This window comes from Lepisma saccharinum, chromosome 1 (genome assembly GCF_977018435.1).
Source record: "Lepisma saccharinum chromosome 1, izLepSacc3.1, whole genome shotgun sequence".
Lineage (NCBI taxonomy): Eukaryota > Metazoa > Arthropoda > Insecta > Zygentoma > Lepismatidae > Lepisma > Lepisma saccharinum.
In genome coordinates this window covers 120,590,734-120,618,010 of record NC_139229.1, presented here as the reverse complement: position 1 = coordinate 120,618,010, position 27,277 = coordinate 120,590,734, and the positions used below count along the sequence as shown (strand labels likewise).

The 27,277-nt window shown below is 37.9% G+C and overlaps 1 protein-coding gene across 1 annotated transcript; it reads left to right on the top strand.

Annotated features, from left to right (window-relative positions):
* Positions 1–4,890: 4,890 nt before the first annotated feature.
* BCAS2 (BCAS2 pre-mRNA processing factor) lies at positions 4,891–24,795 on the top strand. Its single transcript, XM_083121928.1, has 5 exons — positions 4,891–5,269; positions 19,311–19,403; positions 22,132–22,304; positions 23,350–23,460; positions 24,541–24,795. Exons 1-5 carry the CDS (start codon positions 5,195–5,197, stop codon positions 24,716–24,718), a joined length of 630 nt encoding a protein of 209 aa, XP_082978054.1. The 5' UTR covers positions 4,891–5,194; the 3' UTR covers positions 24,719–24,795.
* The last annotated feature ends 2,482 nt before the right edge of the window (positions 24,796–27,277 follow it).

Genomic DNA, 27,277 nt, shown 5'->3' with positions numbered 1-27,277 from the left:
CATTCTATAGAGGGTGTACACAGGGTCAAGGGTGCCAAACTCCACAGTATGTGTTAACAGACGTAAATCGAAATCGAACCATGTAAAAATTACGTACGTAGCATGATGAAATCGCAATAAAACAAAAGGAACTTGGGCCCCAAAATCACTATAAATTGGGTATTTATGAAAAAATGTGGGGGTTATACGGATATATCACTGCCTCACATAACACACTCATATCAACATGTTTCAAGAAGCTTGCACTAAAATATCATTAACTATTTAATGTAAAAAAAACAGTGCATTAATTACAACCCCTCACAGAAGAGGTTTATTGAGAAATATTAATCTGGCTAGGTCTAACATTGCATTTAGAGGGGTGTAGGGGTAAATTTACAGCCAAAGTAACTGTAAATTGGGCATTTGTGAAAAAAATGTGGGGTTTGTGCTGATAAATCACTGCCTCGCAGTACATACCCATATTAACATGTTGCATATTGCTGGAATCTTGCACTAAACGATCATTACGCCAATGCTAAGGTTTCTATTACAGACATTTCTTTCGTCACAGCTCCTCTTCCATTTTTCAGTATCATAATTTTATACTCTAGTTATTGCATTATTGATTCAACTGTCTTGTCTCCTCACTTTCGGCGAGTTTGTATCTTGCAGTTTTCAATATAATTTTATACCCCAGTTATTGCATTATTATCATTATTGATTCAACTGTCTACTAACTTTCGGGAGTTTGTAAAAGGATTTCACCTGAAAATGATATCAATCCGACAAATTATTCACACACTTCTTTATAATTAACATATATTCAATTGATATACAGAATAAGACAACAACAAACAACACGCTTCGGTATCTGATCTTCATTTGTTTACATGACGATTGCGCGAGGCCCCTTAATTAGGATTTCATCATCACTTCCGGTGCTAGTCCTGTCCTATGTGGAAAAAGAAATTTCGCATCCCGACTTTTCGAGATCCGCACTCCCAATATTTATTCTGATACTTTTATATGTAGTGAATGTAAAAAGATCAAATTTAAAGCAATATAGATATTATTAAATGAATTTTACATGTTGCAATCATTCAGGCCCGTAGCCAGAATTGATTTCCAGGGGGGCTCACGGGGTATCAGGAAGGGCTTTGTAAATCAAGTGCATTTTTCAAAAGTTTAACAGTTTAAAATGAAGGTAAATTATGTGTGGGGGAGGTGGTCATAAAGTTACATACAGTTTACATATATAACACACAAATACTACATTTTCCTACATCTTTTAAAATATCACTGTAATCATCCCTTACTACACACTCCATACTACGTTTGATGATAAAGATATTTAAATTACACAAGAAAACAGTGACGGCGCCTAAAATAAGTGAGGGGGCTACGGATTTCGGAGTCAAATTCTCGGGGGGCTAACTAATATCGGCTAAAAGGTAATTACGTAATACTTTACTACGGTATAATTTTACCAGTGACATGCTTTACAGTCAGATCAAAAGATAAATCACTGAGATGTTATGTTGCATTTTGTTCCACAGGCACGAATCTTTTATATCAAATAAAATGCAATAATTGTATTGTTTTATTTTCTTAAGCCATTATCGAGAGCAAAAATATCATATACTTACTATTCATATTAACAGTAAACAAAATACACTATAAAAAGTACGCTAATTATCAACTCGCTGGATATATGTATGCATACTCTTTCTATGTAAACAATGTGAGTACTTTTTTTTGATAAAATAAGAAAATAAGCACATCAAGAAACTACGATAAGATACGTCTGTTCTTATGAGCAGCTACAACATTGTTTAAATCCAAAGATTTTGCAAGCTCTTTCTCACAGGACAGAATAAATATAGCACTCAACCTCTTATTACCATTTCGATTAAGAAGGGAACACTTGATTTGCCGTAAGCAGCCTTTGATGGGGGTGTGCACATTTCAAGAACACAAAGCTTTTAAAGTTCGTAAAAGGTAATTTTAAATATTTCAACCATTGCAAGCAGCTGCTGAAGGGTCTTTATTTTTAGTTCCTTTCTGCCTCAGTGTGTCATAACTCTAAACCGTTCAAATCACAACAGTAGGGAGCGGCGAAAGATTGTAGCTTTTCGTGCTTCAGAAAAGCGGCACTAAATTGTTTACAATGTTGCAACATATTTGCGAAAGCAGAAGGAGTTACATAAACTTAAGAATAATCATATGGTATAATGTTGTCGAGTCCACAAGCGCCGCCGCCACGGGAGTATCTAAATGGATGGTTTCTCAAGTGTTAAAAGGATTGGATTGATATGTTGATGTAAGTCCACTTTATGCACAGTAAGGCTAATCGGGACTGGATTTACAGTTTAAAGTGGGATCCGAACCACTATGTGCGTCCACCGGGAATCGAACCCGGGATCCCTTGAGTACAAGGCGATGACGCTACCACTGCACCACCGAGGAGTTCAAGTTTTAAAAGAAGGAAAAGAGTCGTTGGCGAAAGGTGAGCTGACGTTCTGTACTCCGACAGGTAGAAAACAGCTCAGGAAAAAGCGAATAAAAATTTCGTTGAAAATCCAGACCATTCCGCTCCCACCAGGTTACAACACTTCGAACCAACGTCGCTGCGGAGAATGGAGTGGCGAAATGTGGTGTGAGCTGCGCAACAGCTATTTGCAGCGTCTTGTTTTTAAACTTGTCAAGTTATAACTTAATAAAGTAGGCATCAAATAAAGCAATGTGAGTACTTTTTTACTTACCACCCTTGAATAGATAGTATGTTAATGATACCATTTTCTCTTCCATGATGATATATCTTACTTTTCTTGTTCAACAACTGGAATTCAGAACTTAGGGTTAAAAATGGGGAGGATGCGATAAATCCATCCACTTAGGAGAAGCCACTCTCAAGGAACAAACATATTTTCAGTACATATATACTGACACAAGCAATGAATATAGCACTGGACATTTTTATTAGTGAAAATAACTGCTGAAGATTTTAATTAAATTTCAGAATATATTATGCATAAATACTGAACAGAATTGGATCAATTGTTTTAGAAGTGCTTCAAAGATTGATTCTTTTGCACAGAATCAAGTTTGGCCACTATGGTGGTATTGCAGCAATAATTTCCTAATCTAACAAATTATAATTAATTAACATGTAGGACTAGGACTGCGTACAAGAAAATTGCCCAAGACTGCTAATACTCGCACCGTATTTCAATGATTACTTGATTGAATTTGTAATAAGGTCTATTATATGCACAGAAGCTAATCGATACGAGAGCTACAGCTTCTAGTGGAATTGAATTGTTTGTTTTTAAGTCCACTATATGCACAGATAGGTTAATCGGGACTAGACCTACAGTTTAAAGTGAGATCCGAACCATTGTGCAATATGCCTCCACCGGGTATCGAACTCGGGACCCCTTGATTACAAGTCAATGCGTTGCCATTATGCCATAGGGGAAGCCCCTTCTAGTGGAATCTCCACCGGGGAACGAACCTGGGATCCCTTGATACCAACGCAGCAATTCTATCGCTAGACTACGGTGGCTGGGAAGCCAATTATAATATTTCCAATGTTTAGCATTTAGGAATTAGGTAGTTTGTGTACTATTTTATTGTTTAATTTCTATTTCTCCCTCTTGAAGATTTGCAGTGATGAGGATAAGAAGGCTTGTGTTGCTCCAGCCATAAATCTTCAGGGTTAAGAATGCTGGAGAATTAGTTACTTAGGAATAGATATAACGATGAAACCAATGAGAGAACATCTCTAACTCTCATACAATTGTCGGTACTCCAATGAGGAACTAACAAACAGAAAGGAAACATCGTGCTTCTTTACATTTTGAACGCCGTCCTACTTTTAAAAATTCATTTGTCACACTTTGTTAGACCTTTCAGAAATATAGTGATAAGAGTTACAAAAGCTTTCAACGACAATCAAAGAACAATTTCACAGCCACTGAATACGTCTATCTTCCAGGCAGGCAGCAGATTTCGTACCAATTTTGGCGACTCATGATTGGCAAATTACTTGTTAGTATCGAATGAACAGTGGCCTATTGATTTCAGAACACATCGTAACAAAGTATTTGCGATCTACCCCAACTAGAAAATGTACTTGCACATTGTACTTGACCCAATGGAAGTTTCATACTGGAAAATGAAAATGTTATTTTTTAAGTTTTCAGTTGAAATGCATTTACCGTACTACAAAAATCTAGGGGGCTACAGGGGGCTTCAGGCCCCTAGCCCCCTGTAGCGCCGCCCCTGCAAGAAAAAAGGACAATATTCAATCATAGTGCCTACCGTACGTACACATTCCACTCCTCGGCCGAAGGAATGAAACTGTTTTTCATTTCCAAAACTTGGGAGCTGTTAACCTTTGACGCATGACGCAGAGGCAGAGGGATTTGCATAATGGCATCAAAGTCACAGATTTCTGTATAAATGGGAGGTCGCAACAGGGCAACGAAGGTACAGATAAAGAAGCTCCCCTGTGAAGAAACTTTCTGAACTCTAGAGAAGAGAATCTCCTAAATGCTTGCCGCTACATAAGACTTCTTCTTATAAATAAGATGAACGAATGTAATAGCTACTGTTCATGCTCCCCGAATTTATCCTTCACCAAAGTTGTGAGCAAAATAATATCTGCTGTCTAGATTTTTACTGCAAACCAATTACACAATATAGGTTTACCTAATGTCAACGTGACTGACCTCAGTGCCTGGAGGTGCAGCGCCCCCTGGCCCCTGTCTGGCTACGGGCCTGCAACCATTCATTCAAGAAGAACACACGGGACACGGGGCTTACATTGATAAAAGCACGGTTTCCATACAAGCGATCCAATGTTGCCAAGCCATATTGCCACAAGGCACATTTTCCAGGGATTTATTTGAACATAGTGCGCTATGAAAGTTATACAACGTGAATGCTCACTTTGAATGTTTTTTAAAATGCCTTCTTTGAATGTAAATTTAAAGCAGATGTGTGATCTCTTAAGGATTTAATATTTTCTAAGTGTTGAATCTTAATTCGGAAAATTCAATAGTATAGATCATTTGATGTCCACGTGCAAGCATATATTTAATCTGTTGGTACAAGTATATTTGTTGTCACAGGTCACAGCCAGTATAAGGGGGAAAACTACCATCCTGATATTGAAGAACTGTATGTAGTAGAAATACAATTGTTTAATATGGCTGGTGAAGTTGTCGTGGATGCGTTACCGTATATTGATCAAGGTTACGAGGAACCTGGAGTTAGAGAAGCGGTAAGTTAATTCAATGAGTCAACAGTTACGGCACCATATCGCTGCCGCAACTCTGTGCATATCTTGTCTATGATTGAAACCTGTGTAATCAGGCAACTTTGCAACTGTCTTGATACAACAAGTACAGTGTATTCCTCTAAACAAGTTTAAAAGTAATTTGAAATTCCACTTTGATGGATCCATCTTTTAGATTCTTTTTTTGGCCCAAGTTCCAAATGTGTAAGTTTATAATAATGTACCATTTTGTTCCCAAATAATGTAATCACAAACGCCGGAGAAAAACATTGGCCCAAGTTCCTTTTGTTTTATTGCGATTTCATCATGCTAAGAATGCAATTTTTACATGGTTCGATTTCGATGTAAGTCATAGTGCGCCATATATCAGAAACAAATTAAAATCTGATATTTTGTGTTTCGCATGGTTCGTACTTACCAATTGTGTATTGCGAAACATAGTTCAAGGTGCCATTATACTTTTTACACGAAAACATACACAATTTTTCACATACAGAGTGGTTTTTTGATTCCTTTCTTCGCTTCCGTAACACGCAATATGGCGGCCACATCTTGACTCACGTTGTGGGCATGCAGTGTTTCCAACCTTCTTAACCGAAAAATACCTAATATCGTGCGTCACGTGTGCAAATTGTACATTATGCTCGAGTAGCTGACTGATAGCCCCACGAACCATTCACGGATAGCCACACGAACCATTTTCGATAAGGTTAGGTTCTTTATTTATTGCAATTTCCAGTACAGCAGAAGCCATTTTAAACTGGAAACACAACAGTTAAACGGTACCCTAGTGAAAAAAAGAACACATGAAACAAGATAAAATAAAATAAACAAAATATAAACATAAACAAGACAGTACCAAGGTAAACAGATTACTTTCACAATGCATTACTTATGTACAATTTTTTCTAAGTTGGTGATAAAAGACGAATATGAACTGAAAATATCCACTTGGTTTGAGATGATATTGAATTGGTTCGGTAGCCTATGGAATAGTGATCGTTGTATGAGTGATAGTCTGGGAGTTGCAGTGTGGAAAGTCTCCTTGCTCCGTGTTTTATGTCTGGGCACTCTGAGGGAGAGTTCGTGGAGTGGGATGCTACATCTCAGGTTTCCTTTAATGATCTTATGTAGTAATTTCATATCTGCAACATATCTACGTGATTCTGAAGTATTTATGTTTAAGTTTACAAGCAGATCTCTCTTAGGTAGGTGTCTCAAGGCCGGCACTCTTTATCGGACGATAGAGAGGAAAAAGCTGAGAACACGCTCGATCTTGGAGGTATGAGAAGGGACAGCCATGTTCCAGATGGGTGAACAGTATTCTAGAATGGGGGACACAAAAGTTTTGAAGTAAATGGAAAGTGCTTTAGGGTTATGGATTTCGGTGAATCTGTAAAGTAAGCCTAGCATACTCATTGCCTTTTTTGTGATGGTTGATATGTGATTATCGAAAGTTAGTTTAGAATCTATGAGGATACCTAGATCTCGGTGTTTTGCTAGATGGATGTCGGTGAGTGTATAATTATCTTCAAGAATGTTTTGCTTCAATGAAATTGTTATGTAAAAGTATTTCGAAGAGTTTGTGGACAGTTTCCATCGCTTACACCATTCAGAAAATTTGTTTGTCATTTTGGAGAAGTCGCATGTCTGATGGCTGTTTTATTTCTCTGATAATCTTGCAATCATCGGCAAACATTAGAATTGTGCTTGAGATGGGGGAATTAAAGAGATCTGTGAGATCATCCAGATATAATACAAATAACAGAGGGCCAAGAACGCTTCCTTGCGGCAAACCAGATATAACAGGAAGCCAGTTAGAATGAGTTCCAGGAAGTATAACACGTTGTCTATTACTTAGATAGTCTTTCAATATTTTTAACGTGTTTCCAGTTATATTAAATCTGTCAGTTAATTTATGCAGTAAATAATGGTGATCCATTATCAATAGCTTTGGACAGATCAAAGTACACAACACCCAAAAAAGGGGTTTGGAAAGACGGGCTTACGTCATCAAACGTACGCAGCATGCAGTTCACGTAGCGAAAGCAATGGCAATTGTGCATTGGTGAGATATTTCTCTTGAAAAATACATGCTTTCCCGGTCAAATATATTCCACGATGAAACAAAATACCTCGACGAACGTTTGAAAGTTTGGAGAAACTCATTTCCGTAAGTAGTTTCTTCTGTAAAAATGAAGAAATGTGTTTCCGATATACGGAACCAAATAAATTTCAGCATCCCCATAACATTTTTTTAAAAGGCCCCTTTTTTGGTAATTTGACTCAAAATTTACCCTTAACCCCCACTCTCCCCAGATGGAAAATTCTGAATAAACCTCTGGCAGTTTTAATAAGGAACTACCTATGTATGTGTGTTGTTCAATGTTTCGGAATAGAACACAGTAGTACTCACATAACCTTTTTCGTACATAATTTTTATACTTCTAACAAACAAACTTCCAGAAGTAAATTGTAAGTTTTTAATATTTCAGGAATTAGTAGGTGCTGCATAATTACAGAGTCCCGCGCCATGGTCGAGTGGTCTAAGGCATCATGCTTTGGGCTGTAGCTACGGGACACAGGTTCGAGTCTTCTGGGGGAAGCGTAACAACTTCTCTCCTGAGATTTTGGCCTGTGTATGGGACCATTTGCCAGTTGCCACCCACCTTCGTGAGGAAATTGGGAGCTACGAATGAGTAGCGTAACAGTCATGGAAACCTACAACAATGACTGGGGGTTCATCGTGCTGACCACATGTCACCCCCTTAAGCCTCGGCTGGATGTTTCTTTCAACAGCTGAAAACTGCTTCTCCTTCTATTGACAAAATCTCCTAACATATGCTTCCAATTTCGATGATACTCTGCAAGGCTTTTCTAGAAGGATACACGGAGTGATGTAATGATAAAAAAATCAATTTGGGATTCTAGTTTGGCGTACAAAAAATTGGAAATTCAGCATTAATTGGATCTGAAAGCAGCTTTAAATGCGGTGTTTGAAGAGTTTTAAACCATTTTAGCATTTAAGTTCAATATTGTGCATCTTAGTGTCGTGAATTTATATAGATAATTCCAAGCGTTTGCACAATATCTTCAACAGAAATTACATAATTTTATTAAAAAAAAGACAAGTATTTAGTTCCCACGCCTTCTGCAAGTTCGAGGATTTTCCGCTTATGGCGCTGCTGTCGTTTCTGGGCAAGCAACCCTCTGAATGTGTATGCTCCCATGGAGGAGGGGGGGGAGGGGGTTGGTTTCACACCGCAATTTGTAAACTTATCTTGCTTTGACATCTGGTTTATGTTTTGTCCGCGCAAAGACCTTGGAAACTCAGGGAAGTGCATTCATTCCTTCAGTGGGTGGCTACTTTCAAAATACAAGACAGACAGTCTTGGAAGTCGAGGAAGTGAATCGCCTTCACTTAGTTTACACAAATTACGTCGGTTCGTACAAGTCTGATCCGAAACAAGAAAGCCAGTTACTTCGTTGACTTACTCTGTGATGCTCTCAGATTTTTTTTACATATCTAGGTTATATGCATCATAATGGGAATTGAAGAAAATGTAGGATGGAAGAGGGTGGTTCAAAGATTCCCATTTTCGCATTTTGACTTTTGTTTTTACCTAATACAATAATTATACTTATACTAAATCTTTTGCGCCGCGCTGAAACCCAAGAACTGACTTATTTTAATTTATTGAGGCTCAAATTAAATAATAAAATAAACATTTAAATTAACGTTCATCATCATCATATTATTATTATAAAACATAAAGCGCAAAATTTAATAGGACGACAATGCTCTGTGTGAGTTTGGTGTGTAGTAACAAAATTTTAATAAATTTATTTTCAAGCCGTGAATTTCATCTGAAATTAATGATCTCCCCGATCACATAGTGGTAACGTTATCACCTTGCAATCAAGGGTTCCCGGGTTAGGGTCCCACTTTAAACTGTAGGTCCAATCCCAATTAGCCTATCTGTGCATAACATAGGACTTAATACAAAAATTAATGTAAGATTATGTAAAAATTGACAATTTTGACTGACGTGTCGGCGTTAAATGAACCTAAAAATTAAAAGACAAATTACACAAAAATAACAGAAAATTTACGAAGGGGAAAATTTATGTTACTGGTTGGAAGATGTAGAGGCTGGGGAAAATGAGAGGAGACACTTACCTGGAATCCCCTTTAATTTGAACAGTGTCTTGACATTGGTAACATTAACTAAGGAAGCATTCATTCATTAACTGACATTCGAGCCTATAGAACTTATGAACTTGTGGTGCATCACAGTCAGAAATCTGGTGAAATCTTAATATTTAGTTACAAGTGGATCCAAACCACTCCTTCGGGAGAGACGTGCCTTCACCGGCTATTGAACCCGGGGCCCTCTGATTACAAGGTGTTACTTTTAAGCCACCTGGGAAGCCCTCCTTAGTAATGCATAATATTTGAATACAATTGAATTGTGTTCCTTTTCCAGCAGTTTAGCGAGTAAAATTTTAAAATTTCGCTTACACTCGAAACTAGGGCGACTTTCTTTTCGCCTCATTTGAGCTGGAATGATACTTGGGAGAGTCTAGAACTTGTAATACAGAAAACTAACTTTTATTTATAACTCTTTTATCTCTGTGTGTGTAAAACCATAGTATATTTTTCACGATTAGGTCTTGTTCCATTTTCCCTCCTATGTTCTTTGCTCTCTCTCCCTGGCTCTTAAGATATAGAGCTTTCTTCATTTCTTACCCTTCTCTTTCTCTCTCTCCCTCCACTTGCTCGTTCTCTATTTCGCTTTCTACCTTTTGCTTCTGTTTCTCATTCTCTCTTTCTATAGTTTTTTCTGCATGCCTATCTTTTTGTTTCTCTTCCTTCCTTTATCTCTTTATCGTTCTGTACTGTTTCTTTTCTTTGTTCCTTTTCTCACTCCATCGTGAGAAATGTTTATCTTCATTTCTCTCAATCCACCCCTCACTCTCTTATTATAGTCTGTTTTGGTTGGTTTTCCTCTTCCTTTTCCTCTCTTTCAGTCTGTGTTGCCTCTTTATTTCCACTGGAGGCACATGGCACAGTGGTTCGGATCCCACTTGGAACTGTAGGTCTACTCCCGATTAGCCTTTCTGTGCATAAAGTGGACTTAAAACCACAAATCAATCAGCCAATCTTTATTTTCACTTTCATTCTCTATCCTTTGGTTTTTAAGCATCACGCTCCAGCCTCCTTTAGCCTCCCCTGCCCCTTGGGGTGTCGTCCTTCAATGGTACCTGTTTATTTGAGAATGGGTGAACCCCAGAGCCGCTTTATGAAGATCGAAGGCCGCAAAAATCCGACCTCACAAAACACGCCCAGGAACCTAATCTTAGTTTCCAAAAGGCCAGTGAGACGCCCAGCCGACTTTACAAAGGGAAAACTTCCCTGTTATTGTCCTTCAATACTTCTTCTACTTCTTCTTCTTCTTCTTTTTTTTTGGAAATCAACTTTAATCTCTATTTTTTCATTCCAAAAAGAATAGTTTTGGAGAATTAGAGATTATAAAAAGGAATTCACCTTGGCTTTTCTGTCACTTTTGAGCCGAGGACTATTTAGGGGAGGGAGATCCAGAGGGCATTGCCATACGCAGAGGGGGTGCTAAATGAGCTACAGCCCCCCCCGAAATTTTTAGAAAATAAAAAATTCAAATGAAGGTAGTAATAAAATAGAAAAAACTCAAAATGACCCCCAATAACCATTTTTGTGTTTGAATTACTTTTAAAACGAAGGATTAAAATGGTAATTTGAGCTCATACCAAATGAAAATAAAACACCAACACTGAAATGGATTTACGGCAATGTATTCTATGATTCAACCAAATATTTAATCTGCCTCTGTTCAGTAAAGGTTAGATTCATGACACGGAACCCGCATTCACATTCAGTTGTAGATATTGGTACAATTTCAATTGAATTCACATAATCCTTGACCTTGAGTGAGGTGAAAATGTGTCTTGGCTGACATGATTCCATAAAACACATGTTCTTAATCGTCTAAATGCCATGTGTGTGTATTTAATAGGACCATATTCATATTCAATAAGTATTCGATCCTTGATCTATTTGACATTCATTTCTCATTTCATTTTTTTGCGATATTAACTACACCTAAGCTAGATAAAGAATATGTGTTGTTATATCCCTTTTCTTACCTGTTCTTACACCGTCTTTTTGCCTATTCAAGTAATAATAATAATACATTATTAATTAATTTACATATTTAATTAATGTCATTAATCTAATGTGAATACTTTAATTTCATCATTTATATTATTATTATTTCTGAGACTTGGTTCGGACTCTCCCCCCCCCCCGAAATATATTTCTTGATACGTGCCTGCTTTTGACTAATCTTGATTGATTGATTGATTTGTTGTTTGAAGTCCACTTTATGCACAGGGAGTCTAATCGGGACTGGACCTACAGTTGAAAGTGGGATCCGAACCACTGTGCCATTTGCCTCCACCGGGTATCGGACAGACTAATCTTGAGTAATAGAGGTCCCGAGTTCGGTGGTTATGTGCAGAATGGTATTTGAAAGGGGAAGGGGAAGTCCTCCATCTGCTTGCTAATATTTGGTTATTGTGGGGAGACTATATATGTACAATTTATAATATATCGATCCTTCAAGAGCAGTTGCCGGAAATTTTGCAAATACCTCACTCTTTACGTGCATCTATCAATATCTCCAACTATTAGAGCACAGCCAATTATGATTGTGAACTGATAGCAAAACGTTTGTTTGTTAAACTTGTTTTAAGACCAATTTATGCACAGAGAGGCAAATCGGGACTGGACGTATAGTTTAAAGTGGGATCCGAGCCACTCAGTGGGGTATCGCAGATTTTTGCCCCCCCCCCCCCCCCCCCCCGCAAGTAAAATATCGAGGGGCCCCCTTAGTGTCAAAAAAAAATTATGATGCCAGAGTGGGACGGAGGTACAATAGTTAGATAGTTATCTGTCCTCCCCCCTTCGTTGTACAAGAAATTAACTTTTGCCTCAAATATTATGCCTTCCCATTTTTTTGTTATTGACTTATATCACTGTAGTACCTTCTTGAAACTAAATTAGGATGGTCTGAATCTCTGAAAAATAACTGGAAGAAGAATCTGGAAATATTTTCTCTACTTCAACGCAGGGACACAGCCAGGAATCACTTTTAGAGGAGGGGGAAGCTTCCCGCTACCATATATTTTGTTCCTGTTGCTTTGTATTTTTGCTTGAAATATTATTTTTAATGAAGTTACATATATTATACAGATATTAAAAAATACTTTTTTGGTGGAATTGTAAAAAGATAGTAAACACTCCTCTTTTGGACTTTGAGGTGAATGTGCCTTCAGCCCGTAAGCCATCTCCTGGTTCCTGCAGGCCAAGATTCAGCGTAAGAGTCGCTCATATTAGCCTTCTAATACTGAGTGAGTAGCCCTAATATACTCAAGCAACAAACTTATCCTTCAGTAAAGGGGGTTGAACCGGATATCTAGATTGTCGGTAGTAACCTATCACAAGGTACATTTCAATCTGCTACGAAGAAATAACTGCGGACTCTAGTCTTGAGTGACAGATAATAAAGCTGCGAAGGAACTCTATTCACTGAAAATTTGTCACTCCATGAAATGCAGCTTGGAAGGACTGAAACCTTCCCCCCCCCCCCAACAAAATAAAAGAAGGTTGCCACAGGTTAGTAGACCTCAACATCATTATTCATAATTTTAATGCTGCCATTCTTTTTTCGATAGACCAGTGATCATACTTTCTTAAATACTTTTTCATGAAACAAGAACCTTTTTATTAATAGACCATCAGTGCTCGAATTTTCCTTTTTTCTATCCCCAACGCGAACAAGGAAATTTGCAGCGAGGAATTTTTTCCTTCGAACACTGCAGATCAAAAAATCGTAGCACATTGGAAAATAAGAACTAGTTCGACAGAAATGTCCACAAAATGCCAAATTGTAAGAAAAATGAACTTACACAAAATAATGGTCACATTTAACTCATACGTTGTATACCCTGCGTGGCAGAGGATGGGATAATGGTCTTTACAGCAAAGGGATAATTTACTATGGGTCCCACCTTTAACTGAGGTTTTCGTCCCCTTTGAAGTAAAACGTAACAAGTGTAGACAATATGGGAAATTCATTTCAGCTCTTATTTCAATATGAAAAGAATTGGGACCCCCTTGAAAATATTAGGTGGGAAGTCACATTTTAAATATCACGTGTAAAACTAAAAGGTTACGAATTAACAATTTTGATGTTTATTGTAAAATAAGGATAGACTGGTTGAGCAACTGAATATTTCTACTGGATTCATAACCGTAGACAATTGACACGCTACACTACGTTTACGACAAACTGCGTAGATACAAAGGTATGAGATGAGGGATATTTTCCTATCGATGGACATCTGCGAGCAAGTAAGTTAATTCTGCATTTCGGAGGGGGACCCATATGACAAGTTACTGGGGTCCCTCTGGCTGAGATAATACGTCACTGCTTGTTATCGCAGACGTCATATATGATGTTACTGGGAATCAGATTTCTGTTTCGTAAATCGATTTTTTATAAGCGACACTATATGTGGAATTTCTGCGATTATATACAATAAAAACTTCAAGAGCTCTTTGTGGGGCTTCTACACCTCCCCCCCCCCCCCCCCCCGCGTTGCAGGCATTGCGGGGGTGGCTGCTACGCCACTGGAGCCACTACGTCTCCACCGAGTATTGAATCCGGGGTCCCTTGATTACAAGGCGACGACGTCACCACTACGCCATCGGAGGCGCCCTGATAACACGAAGTGTGTAGCTTCTTGTACGCGAACAGTATAGGCGTAGCTAGAACTTTATATTTGTGTGTGCACAAAGAAAAAAATGAGGTCTTGTACCTTTTTAATAGTATATTTTGCAACACAATCACTTGGCTCTTTAACTGCACTGATGTTTGTAAAGGAATATAAATTCACTAAAGGACAGTGTTGAAAATTTCTGAATATACGTAGTAGAAAAAATCAAATTGCATAGAAATTACACACACAAAATGTTCATAAATGTTACAAACAAATACCTCAAAATACACGTCATCTATAACAAGAGACGTCTGTCAAAAGGTACAATGTTCTTAAACTCGTCAATAACTTCATTTACATCAATAGACTAAGATTTTTCCTGTTCCACATAAGCAAGAGCACGGCTTCCAATCTATCCTGCATCTGAGTTGCTCTTAATTTAGTTTTAACTTGGGTGAGCTTGGAGAAAGCTCTCTCACACGTGCAGCTTGTGACAGGTATAGAAGAAAGGCGCTGCAGTACAGAGTAGAATGCAGTAAATATCTTCTTTTTCCAATGACATCAAAAATCAAAAATCTATAGACACCTGCTTCATCAGCGATAATGCACACGTTTGTACCAAGTAATGACATTTTCAACTTCTTACAAACTGCCGCTTATTTTCTCTCTTATTGAAATATCTGTCTCTAATTCTCTTTGATAAAGCAGCCCATTAGGGTGTGCCTAGGCACACCCGGCACACCCCGTAGCTACGCCTATGGAGAACAGGAACAACAGAATCCTGATTCCAAAGCTGAGAATTTATATTTTAGGTATTTTACTACATAATCTATGTTAGTTGGCCATTTTACTGTAACAAAACGAATGTACCGACGGAAACAAAAAGAAACATGCAGCTTCACAGTGCATAGGCTGGTAATCTCAAAGGACGATGTATAAGGTTTTCTTCAACTAAGGAAAGGAAAACAGTTATTCTTCAGGGTTTCGGCACATCTGTCAATGGTCAATGGCCAGTGGGAACGACCATTCATTCTCCCCCTCTCCGTGCCAGATCGTAAAAGCAGCGAGGTCGGGTTGCTGAAACTGGGTAACGATGGTAAGAATATGGGAGATTTGTGACTGGGAAAAAAGAGAATCTGTTGAAAGCGACGTCAGCGCCTCCCTCGTGTTCCCTCGGTACTGTTGTTAGAACGGAACTAACGACACTCTCGAAATTTGGATTTCTTTCAACATCCAGCCGAGGCTTAACTGGTTAGATGATCTCCGACCTTGGTAGGTGGGAGTGAGGCTGGCAAAATCGTGCCTGATTTTGTCTCTCGTTGGTAAGTGCTGAAAATTAACAAGGGAATCACATAAAAAAAGTATAGAAACAGTAATGCATCAGTCCACGTCTGTAGAAGAATAAATACAACCACATGCTTAATTTGGCTGAAATTGGACTACCTACCGACTACTGGCCTCACTCCCACATGCCTCAGCAGAGTTGGTGAGTAACCAAACAGAACCAGTTATGGGGTGACATGTGGCCATTACAACGAACCCCCAGTTGTAGGTTTTTCATGACTGGCTTATATGCCAATCATTCATAGCTCCCCAATTTCCTCATGAATCATGAGGACCCTTACACACCAATTGAATGCAGGCTTGTTCAGCCTGTTGCAGTGGCAGCTGGCAGCTAGTATGATGGGTAGTGCCAACGTTATCAAGAAATTGAAAAATTTTCGCTAGCATATGTCATAGAAATCTAATGAAAGAGGTAATTTTAATGGAACTTTGTGTACTAATATTGCAGACAAAAATTCAGAGTTCCTAAGATTGGTTTATTTTACTTCGCATTTGTACTACTTTTGGCCAGTGGCGGCCGGCGGCAACTATGATGGGTAGTGCCAACGTGATCAAGTAAATAGAAAAAAAAACCTCCGCAATGCCCCCCCCCTGCCCCCTCCTTGAGGTTGCGCCACTAGCCAAGATGTTTGTCCTCGTTTGGTTACGTGGCAAACATCATGTGTTTAAGTAATAACGTACTAATCCGATTCATCTTCACTCACTAACCTATCTTTATACACTACAGGACACTTCCCTAAAAATACAACAATTACAAGAGGAAAGGAAAAACAAATCCTATCACCTTCTCCTCCCCCATGCACACGTATTCTAACTGGATGTCGAAAATATCTTTGTTATGAAAAGAAATTGTCGAAATGCAAAAGGAAACTCAAAAGAAGTCTGGATGGCCCTCTTGGTGCATCTATCTATTATCAAAAATGTTCATTTTACTTTGGAAAAATATTAGGTTCGTTTCTCCAAAAGTAGGCACAAATTACTTCCCCAACGGGTCTTACAAACCAGTCGTATTTACCGACTTTTTTCTGAATGTGGCAACTGTGTTGTGTCAACACTGCGAAAGTTCCCTTGCCAGGCCAGGCTAAGACTGGCACGGTTTCTTATGAGCTAACTCCGCCCCCTGCCACTTTGTTCTCGGCTCATGGTGGAAATGTTCCTCGCTGAGACTTGTTCAACCCTCTAAACGTGTGTCAACTTGGTTAGGTCCATGATTAGGCCAGCTCTTTGGCGGCACGAAATGTTGCCTCGCGAGCGTACGAACGAAACAGCTGGCGATGCAGTGAGGAGGTTGGGGCGGTCGTCACGTCAGCTTGACCGATTGCAAGATTCGAATCTCCTTGTCTGTAAACTATCAATGTATTCATTTAACTTTACTTGGCGACGTATGAATTTCTTCTGAGGGTAGTGCCATGGCACGGCAGCTCTGCCCCTTGAGCCGCCGCTGCTTTTGGCTAATCGCGAAGATAAGGATGAGTGAACACTCACAAAGAACACTGATGCACAGGCTGAGATTCAAACCCGCAATCCCTGGAATCGTAGCATGCTGTGGGGAGGTCGGCTAGAGTTTCTAGGAAATAAATGGGACTATTAAAATTTCGATGCCTGTCACCTTTACCATTTTTTTGATATTTTTAAATAGAATTGATGTTTAAATCTGGCGTGGGACAGCCAAGTTGTTTAACTTTTAATTTAATATTGTATAGTACCTTGTAAAATGGTGTATGTAATAATGCTCTAATCTGACTCATCTTTACTAACTACCCTTCCCTTCACACACCATTGGACACTTTCACTTCACTACAAAGAAAAACATTGAACATTTAGACACACCGAGTCGATCACGGTATTCTCGCCTGGCTTTGTTTATAATTTGCAACCCCAGCACGGCAGACTGTACATCAGCGATCGGTGATACTAACAACTGAAATATGATTATCTGCTAAATGAACTGTAGATCTACAATTTTTAGAATTCAATGCAAGAAATTGAATTATATCTCCAAGTGAAATTCTTATACTGATAAGATTTTCCGTGTGATTTTTTACAAATATTAAAGTAAAAAATTCCCCTGGTGATGCGAATTCCCTTTGATATTTAGGCAATTCTTTTGTACAGTAAATGTCTTCAATGTTGTCAACGTCAGTTGCAACATATGAGTGTCTGTGTGCATGAGAGCAAGGGATATATCTTTTCTTAAGGAATAAATCGATAACAAAAAAGTCTGGATGGCTCTTTAGACGCATCTATCTAAATGGTTATATAAATTTGGGGAAGATATTACGTTCGTTCTTGCCAAGTATGCAGGAAAGCATCTTTCTCGTGAATTACTTCTCCAACGAGTATTACAAATCAGTCAGGATTAGTCACTTCTCTGTGAACTTTGCAACTATGTCAACACAATGCGAAAGCTCTCGCGTCGTGCCACGACGTGAACTGGCACGGGTGGTTGTCTTATGGCTGCCACTGGGCTACCACCCCACCTCCTCGCTCGTTAACTGCGGAGACTTTTTCATGCCTCCGCGCATGCCTCTGCGCTTAGGCCAGACTATGCTGGCCCAGAGTAAGTGAGAGAACAGCTGGGAATGCAGCAAAGGAATTGAGGCGGCTGTAAGCTGGAACGCTTACGAGATTCGAATCTCTTCGTTCGTAAATGTATTAATTTAACTATATTTTGGCAAAGCAAGTGCTATTTCTTTTTCTGAGGGTAGAGCCATGGCACGGCAGCTCTCCCCTTAGATCCGCCGCTGGCCTGTTGTACTGCCACAGGTGTGAAACATTGCTGTCGATTGGCTCATTCCAGAGTGACACTCCTATAGATTTCATTGCCACAGTGCGTGAAATACACATTTCTACCGATTGGTAAGTTGTTTACAAATGTGTACCCATCCCTTCTTTTACAAAACTAACATTAAATTGCATCTTCACCACCTTCAGATAAACCTTACCCTATTTTATTATCTTATACCACTTTTTGCAACTTGTAAACATTTTCTTGCATTTTTGTTTACTAAACTTAATCTCTTGTTTCAGTTAAATTATTAGAGGTGAGTACAAGGGGTGCAATTTGAAACTAGGGGCCATTACCATAATACTAGATGTACTGAATTACCAATGTGAATTGTAACAGCACCAATGGGCAGGGTGGTACTGGGACTAGCCATACTGTAATGAAGTTGAGTAGTATGAGTTTTATCACATGCACTGTATTCGATATGAGCAGACAAGCCAGGCAATGGTCAGGTCAAAAGACAATACATGATGCAAGGTTTATTTTACCCTTGGCTGTACAACGACAATGAAAACCTTCATGACATGAAAAGGACACCAAGGCAAAAACTTTTCTTTTCGTTTTGTAGCATACCATTGCTTCATCATCATCATCATCCTTCGCTGTTTCCTGCCTCTGGCTGTGCTTCTGGTGTGTTCTTAAAAAAATATATAATTGTCACATAAAATGGAGAAAATGTCAGTCATAGTCAATGCTTGAAGTGGTAAATGTCAGCTGGGGGGAGGGGGAGGGCTGATGTTTAGTCGAGCCTTGAGGTTAGTTGGGAAGATGCTACATGAAAAATTTCATACTTGGGTGGTTACCATCCCCCTCACTTTGATCACTGCTCATAATTGGAACAAGAATTCAGTGAAGAAAACTATTATTTTGAATTCTTGCTGTTTCAAGAAATTCTGTTGCTCTCATATGCTGGTCACCCACCGAATGCCCAGCTCCATCATACATGCCACATCCCGGGCAATGTATAAACCAAAGAAAATAACTGTAAATTGCAAAATACAGTAAACTGATGTGAAATGTAGTAAATATTATTGTAGGCTATAGTATGATAAATATTGCATTTTTAAATTGCAGGCTTTGGCAATGGTGGAGGAAGAAACTAGGAGATACAGACCAACAAAGAATTATCTGGAACATCTTCCACCTCTGAATTTAAGTGCATTTGAGGTGAGCAATGTTTTGTTATGCAGGAATTTTTGAAGTGGTTACCTTGTACAAGGGTCACTATTTATATTTTGAGCCTAACAATGAAAAAACAAAAATTTGGCATTGAAAACTGCTTTATTGTTTTTCGAAGTATTCTCCTTTATGGTCAATACACTTTTGCATTCGTTCGAACCATTTGTCAAAGCAGTTTTTCCAATCTTCTTGAGACACCTCCATAATATGGTTTTTGAACGCATCAACGGCATCTTCCGCCGACGAAAATCGTTGTCCACGCAATTTATTCTTGACATTCGGGAACAAGAAGAAGTCATTGGGTGCCAAATCAGGACTGTACGGCGGATGACCCATCAATTCGATTTTTTGACTGTTCATAAAGTCGGTTGTTAGACGAGATGTGTGACAGCTGGCATTGTCTTGATGAAGAATGATCCGACAGCGTTTGTTTGTTTTCCGTATTTGACCAAAGACCTCTGGCAAACAAATTGTTGTGTACCATTCAGAGTTGACCGTTCTACGTTCCTCTAAAGGCACAGTTGCCAAATGACCAGTTTTCCCGAAAAAACAGGCGACTATTTGTTTCGATGTGCTTCGAGCGCGAACAACTTTTGTTGGATTGGGTTCATCTTGAAACACCCATACAGTCGACTGCTGTTTACGTTCCGGCTCATATGCATATATCCATGATTCGTCACCTGTTACAATCTTATAAACGTCTTTTGAAGCACCACGATTGTATTTATTGAGCATTTGTTTGCACCAATTGACGCTAGCGTCTTTTTGAGTTTTTGTCAAATTGTGTGGGATCCAACGAGAACATACCTTTCTCACAGCTAAATGATCATGTAATATTTTATGTATGCTGGTGGAACTAATGCCTATGGTTGCCTCAATCTCACAGTATGTCACATGACGATCTTGCAGTATTAGGTTTTGCACAGCATCAATGTTTTCTTGAACAACAACTGATTTTGGACGACCTTCGCGAATCTCGTCGGTGAGCGAATGGCGGCCACGATTAAATTCGTTATACCAGCGTTTCACAGTGGCAAAGGATGGGGCTTCATCGCCAAATGTGGAAGTAAGTTGATCGATGCACTCTTGTCTTGATAATCCACGTCGAAAATCGTAAAAAAAGCTATTGACAAAACATTTGAAGTACGTTATGGTCAATAATACCAGATGATTCCGTGCAAACGTCAAATCGCGCCTAACTTCAATCAGTGTTGCCAAGGCTCAAAATATAAATAGTGACCCTCGTACAAATAATACTCAATTTCAGATGTATATCTTATTGTTCACTAATTTTGTTTGGTCCAGATAATCATATTGTTTATGTCATTAAGTGGAAGAAGCTTCACTTTTTTTTTACAAAATAAAATATTCTACAAAAAGTGATACTTTGTTCATGAAACTAATTCATGAGTATTTCCTGATGGGAAATCTTTCAATTCCAGAAATTGCCAATTGAATAAATAAATGGAAATTGTGCATGAGTGCAAAGTTGAGATGGAAAACAGATGATGCCAACATTCTTGAACATTAGGACTCCACTTCAGCTGTTTTGAAGCTTCCTAATGTACAAATATTGGCCCATCAGAACTGGTATCAAAATTGGTAAAAATTCAATATTTAAACAGACAAATTCACAATTTCCTATTTACGGCTGTCTATTTCCAGTTTAGTTTTATTCTTTGCCCAGTCCACAAATGATTACATGCCTAATAAAAATCTATGAAAACTGTTTAAAAAAACAGGGCATATTACCTACTCTTGCCATAAATAGTGTTACAGACTTTTGGCTTGGACTGTACATCCAGTAGTCAGGCTCATAAACCATGCTTGTCCTTCTCACTCCTGACCATAGTGTGTTCAACTGTGAAAGAGTAAGAGTGTGTCCTCTTGTGCTTAGCATGGAGCAGGGCGAATATGAAAACAGAGTTGCCGTAATTCATGTCCATATGGTTGAGAAAGTCACCTACTGAGATTTCCCAGAGCCCCTGAAGATTAGCAAAAGGTTTGTGTATGATACAATCCAGAGATTCATTGAGACTGGTAGTGTGAAAGATTGCCGAAGAGTTGGTTGACCTCACACCGTGTGAACAGCGGCAGCTGTTAAACCACTGGTGGCTGACGTCCACCGAAATCCCATCCGGAAGCAAGTGATAATGGCACTGAAGCTGAACATTTCACAACAATCAATGTCAAGGGCACTTAATGAAGATCTTGGACTTGGAGTTGAATCAAACAATGTTTCACCATCAATCATGGAGGTCCCAGAAAAATTCTGCCCCAGATCATAATGCAAGGATGACGCAATGGTGACTGGAGCTCAGTGTACTTGATTTTGTGCTAGAGGGGACTGCAAGAAGAGGCACATTGCCTGGCGGAGGCACATGGCACAATAGTTCAGATCCCACTTTAAACTGTAGGTCCAGTCCCAATTAGCCTATCTGTGCATAAAGTGACTTACAACAACAATTCATTTCTAATTCCTTATTAATAAGTTGCACCCTGGAATAATTAATTAATGTACTGGGAATTGCATTATGAAAGAAATGTGTCCAATAAGGCAATTTCTCCATAGATCGTGCTCTTTCCATTGACATCTCGAAACACAAGACAGGATTGGTACCTGAGGTGGTCGCACTGTAACTGTAGAGAGCATGAATGCAGGGAATTTTTGCAAATCTCAATTTATTGTAATAAATCAGTGCCTTCTCTATTTCAGACTGAAATCATGAGGACAGAGTTTGAACGGATGCAGCAGCGACAGCCCATGGACGTATTGAGTATGAAACGTTACGAACTGCCACCTCCCCCGGCTGGTAAAATGACTGACATTGCAGCATGGACAGAGTGTGTGGAAAATTCATTGGCCCAGTTGGAACATCAGGCTACACGGTAAATCATTTTACTAGCAAATATTTGGTTACACCTGCTTGTGAATTACTTATTTCTGATGTTAGCACATATTGTTTAATTAATTGTTTTTTAATTTAAATAACAAACCATGCCTGGTTATCATTTCTTGAATACAGAATCTGAAAATTCAATTATATTATTTACTTGTGGCTTCACAATGTGTCACTGCAACTTGTAGATCATATAACCCAACTATTCTATATTCACAGAAGCTATTCCGATTTCAAAAGCTTAACAATTGAAGAAACTATGTGTTTATTGGAAAGTTTGGAATTAGACTAGCAACCAGTTTTCATTACAAATTTGGAATGTAAATTTACGTTCTGTTCTGACAGTGTACAAATGTGCCCTAAGCTAATGTCTGTGGTGAAATTTGCACCAGATTACACCGAACTGAATGTATCAATGTCATATGTCAAAGGGAACCAACATAATATTTACATGCTTATATGTCTATGATTTACCCATTCCATAACAGTTACAAGCATTTCATGATTGTGAATTTTGCCTTTATGTTTGTAACAACATAGAACAACAAAATAGTCTTTAAATTGAATGCATGGAACCACTATTTATAGAAATGTATCAATCTTTGGATAATGTTTTGCACTCAAATGTTACAAAGAAATATTTTATTTATGGTGCCGTTTATTTGTTTTGTGAACTAAAATGTATTTTGTGGTACATGCCATAAGGAGTTTTTATTGTCATATTTAAAAGTTGTTTAGTTCCATGTAACAACTGTAAATTAAAAGAAAATTTATGCAATAGAAGCAATTTCTACATCAAGAATAATAAAATATATGTATTTATTTCCAAATGGGATCTTTTTACCTTTGTTTTCTAGTCTGTACTTGATTTTTTTTTTATTATTACAATTTCAATTTTTTCCTTTTTTCTGCATTTTACATTTTGCATGTACAATATAATGACCTTAATTTGCTTGTGTGCAATATTGTAACACTTTTTTAAAATAAACTTTCTGATAACAACATTTATTTATTCTGCAAATAAATATTTTCAGGATATGCAATTTGGAACTGATGTTAGAGTTCGGGTGTGAGGCATGGAAGCAGTATTTGGAAATTTTGGTTCAGTTGGTCACGCAGGCTCAGAAGCAACTACAAAATATTAGGTATGTAGCAAAATTTAACTTATCCACAAGTCTCTGTACACCAGTTTCTGTAAACTTTTCTATACTCTCCTATGCATGCCTTCTGCCTAATGGTCTTACTTATAAGGAGCACAACGTCGGCTAGTCTGAAATATCTTTCATAAGATTTTAGTAGTTTATGTTCCTCCTTTAAGGGTTAAGAGTTAAGGGAGAACATTTCATTCACGTAACACTACTGGCAGAATATACATGTTTAGGCATATTATGTTGTATTTGAACAAACAACATTAATCACTTATCACAGTTAAAGTTTGAAACAATTTTGCTTTACTCATTAATAATGTAAAATGGACAATTTTTACTAACCTGGCGGCTGGCATAGAAGTCTAATCCTGGTACGTAGAAATTTCCAGCAAAAAATGCAGGCTCGACCAGGACTCGTACCCAGGTCTCTGGCATACCTTGTAATTGCTCTAACCATTGAGCTACCGAGCCAGCCTGATTTTTCGCTATCGCTGTTTTACCTGCGTGGAATCGTCTCTGCCAGTGCTACCGCAACGGCATCTGTTGCCTTTGAAACACAGTAGACTTCGACGTTGCCTGGTTCCTCCCAGCGTAGAGATGTTAATTATTGAAGATTAGACACACACAGATTTACTACATAGAAATTTTCAGCGAAAAATGCAGGCTCGACCAGGACTCGAACCCAGGTCTCTGGCATACCGTGCCATTGCTGACATCTCCTGTGTGTGCCTAATCTCTAATACTGCTGTTTGTCTTTCAGCTTAAAACAAAATGGAATTCAAATCATTTTATAGAATTGCAAAATGAACAGTTGCAACAAAAGTAACCAAAAAAAATATAATTACTATAAGTAGGAAACACTAACATTAAGCAAAAATAGTTCAAAACACACATTCACAAAACTTGCATGCAAGAAAAAGAAGAGAGAATCCTAATTCTTGAATTGAAAATTAAGTTTAAAGAGAGTCTAAAACTAATTATATGTACTAAATTCATTTATTTAAATTGGGAATTGTTACTCTTCATTATGCTGTTGCTTTCCTAGAAAAACTGAAAAAAATTATGTATTTGTTGCAGGAAACAAATCCAAGAAATCAACTGGCAACGTAAGAACATGCAAACGCAAGGAGGAGATAAACTTAGACAGCTGGAAGCTTCTTGGGTAGGGCTTGTGAGTAAGAACTATGAGATAGAACAAGCTTGTGCTCAGTTGGAAAAAGACATAGCCAAAATGAAACAGAACAAGGAACAGTGAGTGATCTGGAGGAAGGAAGAACTATTGCTTCAGTAACATGTTGCATTGTGTGTGTGTGTGTAATAAATGTTGTACAAATAAAAGCAAATAGTCCTAAATAACATTGTCTCATTGTGCAGTCATTGCAAATTGTAACTCATGTGCAGCAATTTTAATGTTGAATATCATGTTTACAGCAAAGGGCTCATGGAGTTCACACGGCTAGCTTTGATTATAACTTTATTTATTATTAACCTTTAGCTGGCAAGTATCTTGCCAAAACGTGTATTTCTCTATGGATGACTGGGCACACCACATGGCAACAATTAATGTGCCATTTCTTGAAAACTACACACGATATTTGAGATTGTCTTTTTTGTTCATTAGTGTTCATAAAAAAGGTATGACATACTCGAATTACAAAACAATATATCCAGTGGCACTATTATTAACAAGCTGAGTTTGAAAACTTCTTTTGTTACCCTTGTAACATTATTGTCTAGATTTTAGAAAAAGGGCTATAACTCCTCAATCTCAGCTTTTTTCTCATACATTTTACTTTTACATGTAATTATGAGAACAAAGGAACACTTTAACCATGGACGCAGGAGCAAAGGCTCAATTTTTGAAATTTGCGACAATTATGGCATTCAGAAATGTTGCAATTTTTTTCTTCTTCAATATTAGGGCACGAGAATTACATATACCCAAAGTCTTGTGTCATGCTTCCTTCCAGATTTGGTCCATGCAGCATCCACAGAGACGACGCTAGAAGAGAAATTCAGGAAATTTTGTTTGTAAGCTGGCAACACTGCCACTATTATACAATGTTATTTTTTTTTCCACAAGAAGTGTCAGCCTGTTTTAAATTAACTTTGCATGGTTTTAGGAATGTACCACTGCTACATACTATATTTTTGCATTCGGTCTATTGTGGGGCCACAGGGCATGTGCCAAAAGTTTTTAAAAATTTCCATTTTCTTCTTCCCCACATTCATTATTGGGAGGCACATTGTTTACATTTTACCTGTGCTAAAAGTCCTGTCTTTTAGAAAGAAAAAGAACGATTTAATTTCTTTATGACAATTAGTTCTCGAGCAACGATTTTTTTGTACTCCGCGGCAAGCTTAAAAACCACACTTGACAAGGTCCAGTCTGCAGAGGCTGTACTGGCGTACAAGGTCAGGAACAGAAACAAAGATTATTTTCATTACATTCTTTATTTCTTTTTTATAGTACATATGTACAGAAAAACCAAATAGTAAATGTATATAACAGAAGTATAACAAATTGTTCATGTAAATATTTACTTTGGTTACACATCTATTTCAGTGTAAAACCAAACCAAACCATATACATGTCTTTTTTCTTCTACCTGTACATAAATACTGTACAAGAGTATTGGTATTCTTAAGCTATACAGAATTATGCAGATGTATTTACTAATCAGTGCATTATCTCAATGAAATGTTTCTGAATGAAAATGTGGGTTGCTCTCTTTTCAAAAAATATTTCTCTGTGGGTTATTATAAATTATTTTCACCTTGATTACATTACTATACCTTATTTTTTATCATTATGGAATTGTACCATACCACTCAAAATTGGTGATTTCTTTGTAGTCTTCTTGGTGACATTTTTTTTTAAAAAAAAATGTTCCTGGTTATCAACAGGTAAGAGCATTTGGAACAGTTCTAGATCATATTACCTCATGGTCACATAGGATCCAGTTTCTGCAAAGTACGACTAATGGACATTCTAGCCATGTGATGGTCACAATGTGCTGGTAGAGTTTGTTGTGCAGAATGTATCGAAATGACTTTATGAAATGTTACTGTTGGAAAACCCTTCTATAAATATAAATATTGGATAGGGTGAATGGAAGGATTAGTAAGATTATTATTATTATTTCTTTGCATGTTTTAAATAACGAAAAATTGCTTTGCAATTCCCCTGCAATTTTAAGCCACGGTTTTGTGGATCCCGATTGGGATAGTTCTTGCCCGATTTGTATCTAATGGTTTGCATTGATAGACCAAGCCAATAAACTCTATTGTCCACTGTTGTCATCCAAATAATGCAAGGAGTCAAACAAAGAGTGCGATGAGTGGTCAGTGAAACACGGCTGTCCACACTAGAGTATCTCGGTGCCAATGTAAAAGTTCAGCAGAAAATGGATCCAATGTGATCTTTCCCATAGGGATAGCCAAAAAAATTTACTGTCCAATTTGAAAAAACAGAAAATTGCAAATTATGAAAAATTAGATTACAGATGAATGATTACCTGCTATTTTGACAAAGTTTGGTCATTCCAAGATTATACAACTTTCTTTAGTGAAGTAGAAGCCTTACATAGTAATTTTATAAGTTTTTTGGTTTTTATTTATACAAGCCATTTTTTTTCATTTCTGTTAACTTGCTGGTAGAGATAGGGATTGTTAAGCACCCTTCCCCCTATAGAAACACACTTTAGAGTTCATAACTCCTTTGGTCCATTTGAACTTAAGGAAAATCTAGAAAAGTGGTGGCATATCTTGAGGGCCAAGGCTGCTGAGAACAATAATTCAATTTAATACAATC

Bases quoted from the DNA above. Each gene is read 5' to 3' on its own strand.
- BCAS2 (XM_083121928.1), top strand. From the start codon at position 5,195: ATGGCTGGTGAAGTTGTCGTGGATGCGTTACCGTATATTGATCAAGGT. The intron at 5,270-19,310 runs GTAAGTTAATTC...TTTAAATTGCAG, and splicing joins AACCTGGAGTTAGAGAAGCG to GCTTTGGCAATGGTGGAGGA. The intron at 23,461-24,540 runs GTATGTAGCAAA...TATTTGTTGCAG, and splicing joins AAGCAACTACAAAATATTAG to GAAACAAATCCAAGAAATCA.